The sequence below is a fragment of the Gymnoscopelus braueri genome (genome assembly GCF_963280865.1).
Source record: "Gymnoscopelus braueri genome assembly, chromosome: 13".
Classification (NCBI taxonomy): domain Eukaryota; kingdom Metazoa; phylum Chordata; class Actinopteri; order Myctophiformes; family Myctophidae; genus Gymnoscopelus; species Gymnoscopelus braueri.
The window spans coordinates 34,216,810-34,231,160 of NC_137615.1; the positions used below are offsets into that span (position 1 = coordinate 34,216,810).

A 14,351-nucleotide genomic window follows, 5' to 3' on the forward strand; every position below is an offset into this window, starting at 1 on the left:
TTTCGGTCCGTCTCTCTCTCTCTCTCTCTCTCTCTCTCTCTCTCTCTCTCTCTCTCTCTCTCTCTCTCTCTCTCTCTCTCTCTCTCTCACACCAATCTCACGCTTTATCGCTCCTTCTCTCCTCTCACAGGAAATCATCCCTCACCTGTTTTACATTTGCACTCTATTTCCCTCTCGCTCCCATTCCACTCATACTCCATCTCTCTCTCTCTCTCTCTCTCTCTCTCTCTCTCTCTCTCTCTCTCTCTCTCTCTCTCTCTCTCTCTCTCTTCAACCACTTCCCATCTTTGCCCCGCTCCCTCTCAATTAATCTCTGTGCCTCTCTGTCACCCTCTCACTTTATCTCCGCTCTTGCCCACCTTCTTTTTTTTTTTTTTTTTTTACAGGGCACGCTCCTCTGAACCGGGAACCATTACTCTCTCCCTCCGTAAAGCAAACTCCTCATGGCGATGACGAGAGCTGAATGTTTGCCTATTAGGACATGCTCTAGGTTCATGTGGTTAAAGAACGTTACGTTTGTATGTATAGATTTTCTTCAGTGGCAACCCTGAACCCCAAGCTCAGTGGATAAGGAGCGATTTCGGCACTGTATGGATTTATCAATGAATGAATGAATGAATGAATGAAGTTCAAACATCAAACATTGCGCGTCGGTATTCACCAGAAGAAGTGCAGTGTGTTAAACTACTTGACTGTCCTGATCAGCGTAACATTAAAAAGCCCTCAGAAAACCCATACTGTATATTGTAGGTGCAATTTCAGTGTGAAGTACTTTCCTTAAATAAAGTCCTCTTCACAGTGAGACTGGCGTTCATTGCATTGAGACTAATGCAACTGAATCCCAGTCACCTCTCCTCCCCATCAGTGTGTGTGTGTGTGTGTGTGTGTGTGTGTGTGTGTGTGTGTGTGTGTGTGTGTGTGTGTGTGTGTGTGTGTGTGTGTGTGTGCGTGCGTGCGTGCGTGCGTGCGTGCGTGCGTGCGTGCGTGCGTGCGTGCGTGCGTGCGTGCGTGCGTGCGTGCGTGCGTGCGTGCGTGCGTGCGTGCGCGCGCGCGCGCGCGCGTGCGTGTGTGTGTGTGTGTGTGGTTGGTATGACAGGACGAGAGCGAAAGAGAGAGCAAGAGCTGCCTATAACATGCTAATGTGTCGAAGTGTATAGGCGCCAACACCTTCAGAACTGTGCGTTGAGATGAATTATGAATCAAAACGACTGGACTGCTGGTTGGTGAAAGACCACATTGTGTATGTCTCTGTGTGTCTATACTGCCTCAATGGCTGACCTGAGGGTAGTGTTCTATAGGGTCAGGAGGAAGGGGATAGGGGGCATGTGGGGAATGAGGGTGAAGGTAGAGGCGAAGGAATGTGATCAGAGAGGGAAAAGGTGCACAGCAGATAGGAAGGGAAGGGAACATGGGGGGGGGGGCTGAAAGAGATGAACAGTGGTGTAAAGTAACAAAGTACAGTACTTAAGTACCATTTTGAGGTACTTTTACTTTACTGCAGTATTTCCAATTGTCTATACTTTTACTTCTACTCCACTACAATTATTTGAAAACTTTAGTTACTAGTTACTTTGCAGATATACATTATTACATTATAAAACATACATTAACGACTTTAGCCCTATTTTATACCTGGACTATTTGAAAATAGCTACATACTTGCTTGTAGATCTGCTATTTTCAAACATTTTGGTAATTAAGTAAATTTTGAATTCCGGACTTTTACTTGTAACAGAGTACTTCTACATTGCAGTATTGATACTTTTACTTAAGTAAAACATTTGAGTACTTTTTCCACCACTGGAGATGAAGATGGAGGAAATTGATAGTGTCATCCTTTCCCAGTGATGACACTCGGAAGAGAGAGAGAGAGAGAGAGAGCAGAGGAGAGACAGAGAGAGAGAGAGAGGGGGTACAGAAAGAGAGAGAGATGTAATAGAGAGGCTCACAGAGAAAGGAAACAGCTATTAGGGAAGGAAAGAGGAGTGAGAGAGAGAGAGAGAGAGAGAGAGAGAGAGAGAGAGAGAGAGAGAGAGAGAAAGGAGAAAGAAAGAGAGAAGTGCAAAGCAAACTGCCGCTGGACAAAGTGTGAAGCCTAATTTATTTCGACTGCACAGCTCGGAGAGAATAACTGATTTCCAACAACTCAACGCGACTATAAACATAAATTAGCCCTGAGAAAAACAGAAGCTGGTTGTGACTGTCTCTGTCCTCCGGCCCGTTTCGGGAAGGTTTTAGATGCTCTGTTTATTTTCTTACTTACCCCCTCCACTCTCACTCTCTCTCTCTCTCTCTCTCTCTCTCTCTCTCTCTCTCTCTCTCTCTCTCATTCTATATCCCTCTCTCATTCTATCGCTCTCTCTCCCTCTCTCTCACTCTGACAGCTTGGTGAAGGCGATGATGACACGCTCTCTCTCTCTTATAATTATGTGTATCTTTTTCTATCTCCTTCTCTTGTCCGTGTGCCCACCCTCCAGCGAGCGCTGGTTGGAGATCCAATTAAAAGCATTGAAATCAATATCCTTTCTCACTGCGTCCTGCACACCCACACACTGTGCCATGCTGTATACACACACACACCCACGCACACACACACACACACACACACACGCACACGCACGCACACGCACACGCACACGCACACACACACACAAAAAGAGCAGGGAGGGCAAGCAACAAGTACTCCTTCATTCCGTGGATGAAGTTTGTTCTCTTTCCATGTAGCGTCATGGGTGCCTTCAGTCAATGTCAACAGTAAATACACCTTCACCCTCCCTCTATCTATCTATCTATCTATCTATCTGTCTATCTGGCTGGCTCTATATATCTATCCATCCATCCATCCGTGTCTGCTGCAGAACACACCACTTCTTTACTCTCCTCCTCCTCCTCCTCCTCCTCCTTGCAGGTCTTCAACTGTGGGCGACGATGATATAGCTTGTCTTTGTGGCGGTGCAAATGCGGGCGGGCCAGCATATCAACATATGGCCCGCAAACGCATACAGAAATAGCAGTTGTATCTAGTGTGCCATGAACAATAGGCTTCACATTGTTGATTCTAACGCTAATGATCTCTGGCACAGAGACACATATGCACACAAACACAGACACTGTGGTTGTGGCAGCTGTGTGGGGCACAATTGCTGTCACATGAAGAGAAGAGGGTTTATTAAAAGCTAGAGAAATGTGTGCTTTGTCGTACCGCAACAAAACAAGTCGTTATTTATCAACGCAAACGGTTCAAACCTTATTGGTTTTTAACTGAGATTTAAAATCTTCTTAAAAAATCAGTTGTGTTATGCCAATTCACATTGAATAAACAATAACGTATACAGTACCACTCCCTGATCCTGTCTCACTGTTGGCCTAAACACACACGTCTGATCTGATAAACTGTCACTAGACATTTGTTGGAGAGTATAGGCAGTGTTGGAATAGTTACTACAACAGAGTAATATGTTACTTATTACATATTACTTGTTTAAAAAGTAATGTAGTTACTTTACTTATTACTCCCTGCCAAAAGTAACTAGTTACTTATTACTTAGTTACTTTTTTTCTCTCGCCCCCAGTAATTGCATCCTTTCTCCCCAAAAGTCTGACTTTGCATTTTCAACATTAGCAGTTGTTTTTTTTCTCTTTTCTGCAGCCTACATTGTAAAATCCTCATTGTTGATTTAACTCTGAAAAGTGTTCTGTACACATGACGGGTCCATTTGGTTCTATTTGTACACTCATTTCAATTATATTAACACTAAGACTTTTACTGTGTATGAATTCATAACTTACAGACTAAATGAACAACTTCTGTTGTTTATTAAAAAAATGTATTCTAATAAAATACAAAAATAAAAAGGCTCCCATAGCAACACATATCAATAAGCAGACATGGCAACACTGTTTGATCCGGTTTAAAGGGGCCACACCATGAATTTCATTTTTTTTTGGGGGGGGGGGGCATCTTTTGGGCTCCCCAGTGTCTCTTGTACCCCCAATTTTTTTTTTTTTAACATTCAGTCATTCATTCTCATTTCAGAGATTTTCAGAATGGGCGTGTCTGAACAGGCCATTTTAGAATGGCAATGCATGTGACATCACTTGCATTGCCATTGCATTGATGCTGGCCAGACAGAATTGCTCAGTAGCCCCCCCTGCCCAAGAGGACGTTTTGGTATTGCAGCTGAAAGTGCTGTATAAGCCAGAGACAATTGACTTGGGATGAGTATATCTGAGTGATGATTTAGGCTCAAACCTTTTGAAAAAGGTTTGAGGGACATACACCATATGATATTAAATATCAAATAATTTTTTTAAATTCATGGTGTAGATCCTTTAAGGCCCGCCCTTCCGCAGCTGATAATTCACACATAGACAAGTGCGCAACGTTTCCGTATCCGCTCTAGACCGGATCAGCAAGCAGCCTGCATAGCAACTGGATCCCAACCAGTCTACTATTATATCAATTGACCAAAAACAACACAGGATCAAATAAACACACTCAAACCCAGAGTACCACCAAGGCTCGTGAAAAAAAGTAATAAGTTACTTTTTGAAAAAAAGTAAAGGTAATAATATTACTCAAAACGTGAAAGTAATTAGTTACATTACTAGTTACTGGGAAAAAGTAATAATATTACTTTAAGTTACATATTACTTTAGTTACTTTCCAACACTGAGTATAGGCTTACTTTACTGTGCAACCTCTCAATAGTCCTGTTTTCCATGAATCTAAATTCATGAAAAACTATGTAATTATGTTTACAATGCATTATTATCTGTCGGTCTGTCCATCCCGTCTGTGCGTCCATCTATCCGCCCCTTTGTACATCCCTCCACGACTTTGATCCCAAACAAGATATTTTAAAAACTGGATTACTATGGAATTTGTAGTGTACCTTCATGTTCGCCAGAGGATGATTTTTGGTGACTCTTCCTGAGTCAATTCATCCTCCCAACCATCTGAGTGACCCCATGACCTTTCTTCTTGCACCACCCTCAGGCCAAACTTTCTACTTGTTTTGCATTTTCTGTTCAAGGCAGTTTGTAGGCTTTTTAATTATGGTACTCCAAGGACGGCAATGTCAGATGGTTCAAACCACTTTGGTCTGGTTCAGTGTAAGGAGCAGGCTAGTGGGGCTTTTACACTCTAAAGGGTCCTTTTTGGGGGGCAGGCGGATTGGCGTGAGACATTCTAGTGAATGGGTGAATAGGTATTTTTGGGACTTGCTGTGCGTGTGTGTGTGGTAGGAGATGTGCAGTAGGATGCGTGTCTTGCAAATCAGCAGCGCACTGCTTGGACCAGGTTTATCAGCGAACAACGAGTCGTGTGAATGTCCATTGCTATTTTCAGCACACCTAGTGGGCAGAGGTAAAGACCAGATAGACAAACTCACACTTATCTGCTTTATATGTGATGCTTCTGTTTCACTATGGTACGGCCCTCAACCCTCAAGGTTGAACGTTTTTTTTAAAGCATTCTAACCCACACATAATAATGGTTAGATTCTTGTGTTCAACAAACTGTAATTGTAATTGCATGTGACATTTTGGAAAGAAAATATGTACTTTACACCAGAAGGCAGTGGCAAACCCTAATGATTGATGAATAACTTGCTCCTAGTATATGAATGGCCAATTAACTTTCAGCGCGGACGCTGTCAGAATGGAACCATTCATAATTTCGTTTACTTAAGTTTCAGAGTTGGAAAAAGTCTTCAAAACAACCTCTAGAACTTTCCATGTACTGTTTACCTACCTAAGTGCCTGCCTTGCTATGCTGCATAATACTATACCACCGCGTTAGCGGACTAAGTGGCTAATGGAGTGCTCACATTCTAGGCTACCTAGATAGTGTCACCCTGACATCCTTCCCAGTTTTAAAATAACACCAGGCTAGGTCTCAGATGGCACACTCTTCCTCATATAGCGCTCTACTTTCATACCCATAGCTAGTGTGTCAAAGTAAACTAAGTCCAGAAGATGGTACAGCAGAGCAGTGGTCTTCAAAGTGGGGGTGCCAAGGGGGCCAATTGGAAAGGAGGGGGAAAATGAAAAAAAAAAACGTAATGTCTATGTCTTTAGCATGGAAAACAATCGGGAACCCCTGCAGTAGAGCCGTCAATCTCAAACATTTTCATGTCAATGACCCCCAAATTGATACATTCTGTATTAGGCTGCGCTGTTTGAAAATATGTCGCGCCAGCGATAAAGAGAAATGTCATGTTGTTAGATTAGATATAGTACACAATTTGACAATTATGTAGGTGGGGAGATAACAGTGGAGAGAATGCAACCCATGATCTGCATAGTCATTCTTATGCTAACCTGTAGCTGGTTAAAACATTTAACTGTTCCTCATTTAGCTGGGAACCCCCCAGGAACCCCCTCAAGGCCCTCTAGGGGTCCCCGGACCCAACTTTGAGAAGCACTGCAGTAGAACACGGTAGAAAGAGAGCCTGAGTGGAGTGCACGCACGCACGCACGCACGCACGCACGCACGCACGCACGCACGCACGCACGCACGCACGCACGCGCACAAAGCAATACTCAAGATTTTCCCATTTCATATCCTTTATTACAAAACATAGTGAATGCACACCCCAGAAAAATAAGTGCACTCGGTGCTTGGCAAAATGCCGGTAATTCATTAATTAGCTAATTACATCTAAGCGAGCAGCTATCCACAGTGTGCTGGTATTTTTCTTTCACTTTTCCGCTCTCTTCTCATCATCCCTGAACTTCATCTGTCTACGCTGGATTGAGTATGCTGTTTGGTTTACAAAGTACCTCAGTGCGCAAGTTTCGAATTTAAGAATTTCAGACAGAATATTGCGTAATCGTGTTTTTTAGACGGGTGACGAAGTCCCGTCTCTACACACAGCTTTGAGGCATTTGGCCTTAGCCCCGCCCCCCTATAAAACGTTTGGGGAGTGCACGCCCACAATTCAACGTCAGAGACAGAGAGAGAGAGAGAACTGCATTTCAAGCCCAGACACAGACAAAGACAGACGCAGGTCAGGCAGATATGCGTCATGGGCTGCTGCTGCCTTAAGACATTGCTCATCGTCCGTCGCGGACACACATCCAGTGAATTGACCCTCGCCCATACAAATGCAAATGTTTGGCTTTGTCTTCACGGGGCCATCACCTGTACTCGCCTGGCAGGTACTCAGGGGTGAAAGTGGGTCGGAACGATTTACATGGGGGGGGGGGGGCAAATAAATCCTTTAAAATACATTGTGTTTATGAGTGCAGTGCATGATTTCAAAAGTGGGTTCAGATTATATTAAATAAGTATTTATTATTCTAAATTACTTGAGGGGGGGTCTGGGGGGATCCAATCTGACTTGGGGGGGTCCAATCTGAAGCTAGGGGGGGACGAAACCCCCCCCGTCCCCCCCGGGATTGACGCGCATGATTGATAGGCGGTTTCAGTCTGACAAAAGGCCATGAGTAACCCACTTTATTAGTCAGGCTGCTACTTTATTGGTCATGCCAAGTTATGAAGCAGGTTGCTGATCATTATTCTCCTTGTATGTAGGTAAAGATACAGTGCACACACATGGACATACAGTATCATGAAACTTTGAATGGGAAACAGCAGCTGTTCCACTCAGGCAGCAACACGAGCAAAATGTCTGCCTCCCAAAGTGCATCTGGGCCAGCCAAACAAAATAGCCATCATTGTTATTATTGCACCAACTCACTACATATTCAATTCCAGGTGGTAGACAAAGCGCACACAAACATCCTGGGATGATGAGAGTGGGTCAACAAACCCAGAGGAATAGATAGGCTACTAAACAGAAAAAGACAGCTGTTATCTGGCCAGGCACAGCGGGTCGTTCCAGACTGTTATTGGGTTCCACATTACTGTTTAGCTAAGGCAAATATGCACAATGGCCCATGTTTATGAGGCTACACGCCAATGAATTTCTAAGTATTTCCTTCTTATCGGCAGTTATGCATGAGCAGTAGCGGTATTTATCAATATTTTTTTCATGAATCTGCCTTGTTCAGATGTTTTGATGGGAATGTTTATGAGAGTGCTGTGACTGTGAAATGAGCATGTTCTATTTCATCTTCAATCTTGTATTTTTGAGTGGTGCCAACCACTCCTACGCTTGACTTTGTCCTGGTGTCCGTCTGTGTGTCCGTGTGTCCGTGTGTCCGTATGAGCACGGCCTCTCTGTATGTTTGAGCACAGCCTCAACAGCTGCGGCTGATTGCAACACAAAGATGCAACCATACAGGTACAGGTACAGTACAGTACAGCCCGTACAGTACAGTACAGTACAGTACAGACCGTACAGTACAGTACAGTACGTACAGTTACGTACAGTTACGTACAGTACAGTACAGTACAGTACAGTACAGTACAGTACAGTACAGTACAGTACAGTACAGTACAGTACAGTACAGGTACTGGTAGAGATACAGTACAGACCGCACAGTACAGTACAGTACAGTACAGTACAGTACAGTACAGTACAGACCGTACAGTACAGTACAGTACAGTACAGTACAGTACAGTACAGTACAGTACAGACCGTACAGTACAGTACAGTACAGTACAGTACGTACAGTACAGTACAGTACAGTACAGTACAGTACAGTACAGTACAGTACAGACCGTACAGTACAGTACAGTACAGTACAGTACAGTACAGTACAGTACAGTAAAGTACAGGTAGAGGTACAGTACAGTACAGTACAGTACAGGTACAGGTACAGGTACAGTACAGTACAGTACCGTACAGTACACACACACACCACTTTTGAGTAAAAATACTTAAAATGAGTAAAAATACTTAAAATGAGTAAAAATACTTAAAATGAGTAAAAATACTTAAATATTAGTAAAGATACTTTAAAGTTCCTAAACTGAGTAAAAATACTTTAAATGACTAAAAATACTTAAAATGCGTAAAAATACTTTAAAGATGTTAACATGAGTAAAAACACGTACAAATCTGTACAAACATTTTAAAGTACTTAAAATGAGTAAAAATACATTGAAGTCATCAAAGTCTGTAAAAAGTAACTAATGCAATGACCTCATGAAAGGCACCACTCTCTTCATACTGGGTGTGATTTTTCTAAATGACTCCAGCTATAAATATAGGCTTCTTAGAAAACATTTTCATGGATTTCTTTTTTCTTTCCCTGAGACTAACGGCGTGCTCTGTGGACCATTTCTGATGCCCTATACACTGGGATAATGCTAGACCTACTGTAGCAAGAAAGAAAACGCAATGTGTGCCACATGTTGCAAGTACTTCTGTCAGTACCTGGCATGTTGGCCATTGACTTACACTTACAAACAGAGATTGGTGATCACTCTGGACACACACGCACAGGTACCCATACACACAGGCACCCATACATACACACACACACACACACACACACACACACACACACACACACACACACACACACAGACACACACACACACACACACACACACACACACACACACACACACACACACACACACACACACACACACACACACACACACACACACACGCGCGCGCGCGCACACGCACGCATGATCCGGAACTGAGACCATACTGACTTTGAACTATGAACATATATACTGATGTGGAATCAACAATATACAGATTTGGAGTGTATGAAAACAAAAGGGAAAAGGACAAACACACAAGGTCCAGAGGGAGAAAAGTGATGCTTTCTCTTCACAATCTCCACCCAGCACACTCACTCCCAATCCTTCATTCTGTTACACCTCCCCCCACACAAACAAACTTTCTCTCTCTCCCGCTCTCTCCCTCTCCCGCTCTCTCTTTCTTCCGCTCTCTCTCTCTCTCTCTCTCTCTCTCTCTCTCTCTCTCTCTCTCTCTCTCTCTCTACTATATGTTTCAAATGATAGTTTTGAACATGAGGGTTTTCTAGCTAGATCAAAGGCTGTGTCCCAGAAGAGATGATATAGACAGGAACACACACACACACACACACACACACACACACACACACACACACACACACACACACACACACACACACACACACACACACACACACACACACACACACACACACACACACATACAGCCTTCATGCTTATAAGGTGGAACAAACACGTGCATGACGATAAACACATGCACTTTCCTTTCCACGCACGCACGCACGCACGCACGCACGCACGCACGCACGCACGCACGCACGCACGCACGCACGCACGCACGCACGCACGCACGCACGCACGCACGCACGCACGCACGCACGCACGCACGCACGCACGCGCACACGCACACACACACAGAGGTATATATATTTTTCTCTGTTGTCCATCTATCGTGTGCATGTTTGTTGTGTTATTTCAGCAGAAGACTTTGGCGATTGTTTCTGGATTAGAGTCTGTTTTTGTTTTTTGCGAGTGTGCACGATGATCTGATTACAGCACTGAGATAGGTCAGCTTACGCAACACACACATACATATTCTTTCTCTCCATTCTACTCCCCCTCTGTTCTTTTCTTCTCTCTCTCCTTCTCTGCTGTTTTTTTCTCCATTGCTCTCCCACTCTCCCGCTCTCCCACTCTCACATAATGGATATTGCATTGTGCACACGTTGCTGTCGGGTGGAAACCTTGTCCAAAATCCGTTCCTTTTTGATTATTATCTTAAAAAACTATTTAAAATTGTGAAAATAGCCGATCTACAAGCTCTCAACGCCTCGCATCGCGACACATGTGCGACACTCTTGTGTGATGAAATAGGGCATTAATTTACAAAATAAACAAAAATAAATGATATTTTTATACATGAGGTTTCTGCCCGAGAGCAACGACATTATTAACATTGAGCATATGTACCCAGCCAGCGCACATGTGCACAAGAACTCACTGTAGCCACCTCAGGATGAACTTAATTTATCTTAAGTGGTTTTGGAAATTAAGAAATACAAAAATATTCTCTCTTTCTGTGTCTCTATCCTCTCTGTGTCTCTATCCTCTCTGTGTCTCTATCCTCTCTGTGTCTCTATCCTGTCTGTCTGTCTGTCTGTCTGTCTGTCTGTCTGTCTGTCTGTCTGTCTGTCTGTCTCTCTCTGTCAGTGTGGGATTATTTTTCAGGCGTGGTATGAGCTGAGTTGTAATGTGAACATCAGTGCAAATAAGCATTGTTGTAATTAGCATTACTGTACAGTCCCCCGGCCCTCGACATTGTCAAGTTCAAATTGTATTCATTTGTATGGTATGATTCTTATTGAAGCCTATATACCCATATTTGTGACAGCCATCATGTTAGCATAACCCCAATCTGGGAACCCATCGCCAACTGAAAATGAAAAACAGCGCCCTCTGCTGTTTGTTCTATGTCTGTTGGCTCTGGGGGGAAGAAAACGTAGAGCCAGAGCGCAAGGAGACCGGTGTTTGTGTATGCCTATGCCGCGTCACTTCCGGTTGGTGCGCTTGTGTTTTCATTCCCACTAACAATATTTCTACACGGAACACTAACACCACTTCTCCCAGAGAACATGGATCGTTTTGGTTATAAGCCCACTTGTTTCTATGATGAAAGAGTAAGTTAAAATGTGAATATATTTCCGTGGTTTTGTCTGCTCCGCGGACGCTATTGTTAAATTAGTTTCGGTTTGTTTCGAGGGGGAAAGATCGACGGACATGTGAATCCCGCCCACTACATTTGATTGGGTAAAGCGCGGCCTGCTTCCTGATCTGAAGGCACGCCCACTTGTAGCCCAGTGTGTACATGTTACGACGAGCCTTCACGACAGATTCTCACGCAGTGCAGAATCTGTTCTTGAGAGATTAGCATAACCCTAACACTAACCCATGGAAATGCAAGAAATTAGGTTCGAGTTTTTTTATGTTTTTATTTATCTATCTATATGAGTATCGGTTTAAGCCCTATATACTTTGTCAAATAACAAATAGCAAAATAGCTGAAAGGTAGATTGGCTATATTAGCGATTTTGTAATTTCTGAAAGGTTCACGCATGATGTAAAGTAGGACCATAGCATGTCTGTGTGTATGGGGACAACCGTGCTAGTGCATGCGTGCATGTGTGTGTGTGTGTGTCCCTGTGAGAAAGCTGTGGACACTGAAACAGTAACATCAAGGAACCTCTGTGATCCACATACAGTACGCCAGGGGCGTAGCCACAGGTGGGCATAGGTAGGCCTGGGCCCACCCACCTGGCTGTTGTGCCAGGTGGGTGGGTGTTTTTTTTTTTTTTTAATATATATTCACCCAATCCGCACAAAACCGCCCCAAAAACTCCCAAATCCGCACAAAACCGCCCAAAAAATCACGCGCGATGGGAAAAAAGGGTGGTGTAGAAAGATTATGAGCTAAAAAGTGAAAAATGTTAGTACAGATGCCGCCAAATGTGCCAAATTGACAGATGTGTGTTAGTTTCCATGGTGGAACGGCTATGGTTGCAGTGGCCACTGTTTGCCTAATCTCTCTCTTACCCAGACCACTGATGAAGCCACTCATGAGGCCGGATCCATCAGCAAGGCCATGACAGATGGATATGGTGCTGTAGAAAGCAGGTTTAAGAGGACTAGTTATAGTCCTGGTTAACAGTAGGCTACTCTCTTATTATTTGCTCTATTTTCATGGGACTGCGTTTTAGTTTTTGATTTTTTTTTGTAACTATTTAAACCTATTGACTGACTTTTGACAGACTATTTACTCACTATTGTTGGACTTTAGTGTCCGGGTAACTCAGTTGGTAGTGCATGCACTTTTGAACCACTGGGTTTGATCCCCGGGACCGCCAACTAAGAGTTAGAGAAGCCCGGGTTGGGTAACTAATCCATGCAGTAAGTACTGGGATCTGATGGTAGGTGTTGCGCTCCACTTCAGAATCCATTTCCCAGGGGTTTAGTGCATTTAAAAGGTGATAGTCACCCTAGTTCTCGGCCGATACCGACAATAAGCTAAACTTTCTTGACTGACTGTAGACCTTTTGGTTCTGAAGTTTGCAGTAGGCTAGTTGGCACAGTATACTGTGACTGTCACATATACGTGCCTGGTCTGGTCTGGTCTGGTCTTGTTTTGATTCAGCACAGTGGGGGCGTGCTTGTACAAACTGAGGAGGCAGGTGTTGGCAAGACATAAATGTGTCTCGAAGGTCTTCAGCATCATCAGATAAATACGTATTAGACGTAAAATTATTGCCAAACAATTTCAGCAATAAAATCGTCTTAATGTACCAGGCAGATTTTTTCCCCTTGCACAGACAAACACGTACGCACGCACACGCACACGCACACGCACACGCACACGCACACGCAAACTCACACTCACACGCACACTCACACTCACACTCACACGCACACACTACACATCTACACATCTACAGAAATATGGAAACAACCCGCAGGATTATAATTGTGATTGCCGTCATAATTACAGTTTTTCTCTCTTTCTCTCACACATAAGATGCTGGTAATTACATCAAGGTTGCAGCTCCATTAGCTACGAGGCCAGTGGATTAACACTTCAAACAACTGAGAGAAAAATAAAATAGGAAAGACGGAACCAAAAGGAGGAGAGAGAGAGGGGGGGGGAGAGAGAGAGAATGACGAGGGACCAGTCTATGGCAAGGGACGAGTGTGTGTCAAAAAAAATAACAACGCAAAATGTTTTAAAGCAAAGTTATGCAAATTAAAAATAGGAAAGGGAGGAAAATGCATACAGCAAAAAAGAATTGGAGACATTTTGAAGGGAAGTTTGAAAGGAAAAGAGAGTCTTGCGGCAGAGAGAGAGAGAGAGAGAGAGAGAGAGAGAGAGAGAGAGAGAGAGAGAGAGAGAGAGAGAGAAAAAAAGAGAGAGAGAGAGAGAGAGAGAGAGAGAGAGAGAGAGAGAGAGAGAGAGAGAGAGAGAGAGAGAGAGAGATCCCCAGACTGGTGTCCTTAAACAGAATGTCATTCTATTTTGTCTTTCTCATAGTGCAGAAAGTATAAAAACCCATTCATCCTTGGAAGAAGCAGAATGCTTCTTAGATACAAATAAGAGGTTAGAGGGCTGGTCCAAAGAGAGCTCATACACACTGCTGGCTAATAAAATGGCCAATCTAGATCTGCTATTTTTGTTCCCAGACACTGCAACAAAGTATACAGTGTATCACTCCCTTAATGTGCCTAGCCATATGCCACACACACACACACACACACACACGCACACACACGCACACGCACGCACACACACGCACACACACACACACACACACACACACACACACACACACACACACACACACACACACACACACACACACACACACACACACACACACACACACACACACACACACACATATAGATAATGCAAACAGATGATGTTTCATTTTCTGCA

The 14,351-nt window shown here is 43.6% G+C and overlaps 1 protein-coding gene across 1 annotated transcript in view; it reads right to left on the reverse strand.

The window, feature by feature from the left end:
• The window catches only part of elfn2b (extracellular leucine-rich repeat and fibronectin type III domain containing 2b), a gene marked incomplete at both ends in the record, with an annotated part of 59,077 nt that extends 46,592 nt beyond the window's left edge, over positions 1 to 12,485 (reverse strand). The window contains 2 exons of the mRNA XM_080448270.1: positions 2,877 to 3,074; positions 12,461 to 12,485. Coding sequence (XP_080304396.1) covers positions 2,877 to 3,074; positions 12,461 to 12,485 — 223 coding nt within the window. The remainder of the gene's footprint in view (positions 1 to 2,876; positions 3,075 to 12,460) is intronic.
• Between the last annotated feature and the right edge of the window lie 1,866 nt (positions 12,486 to 14,351).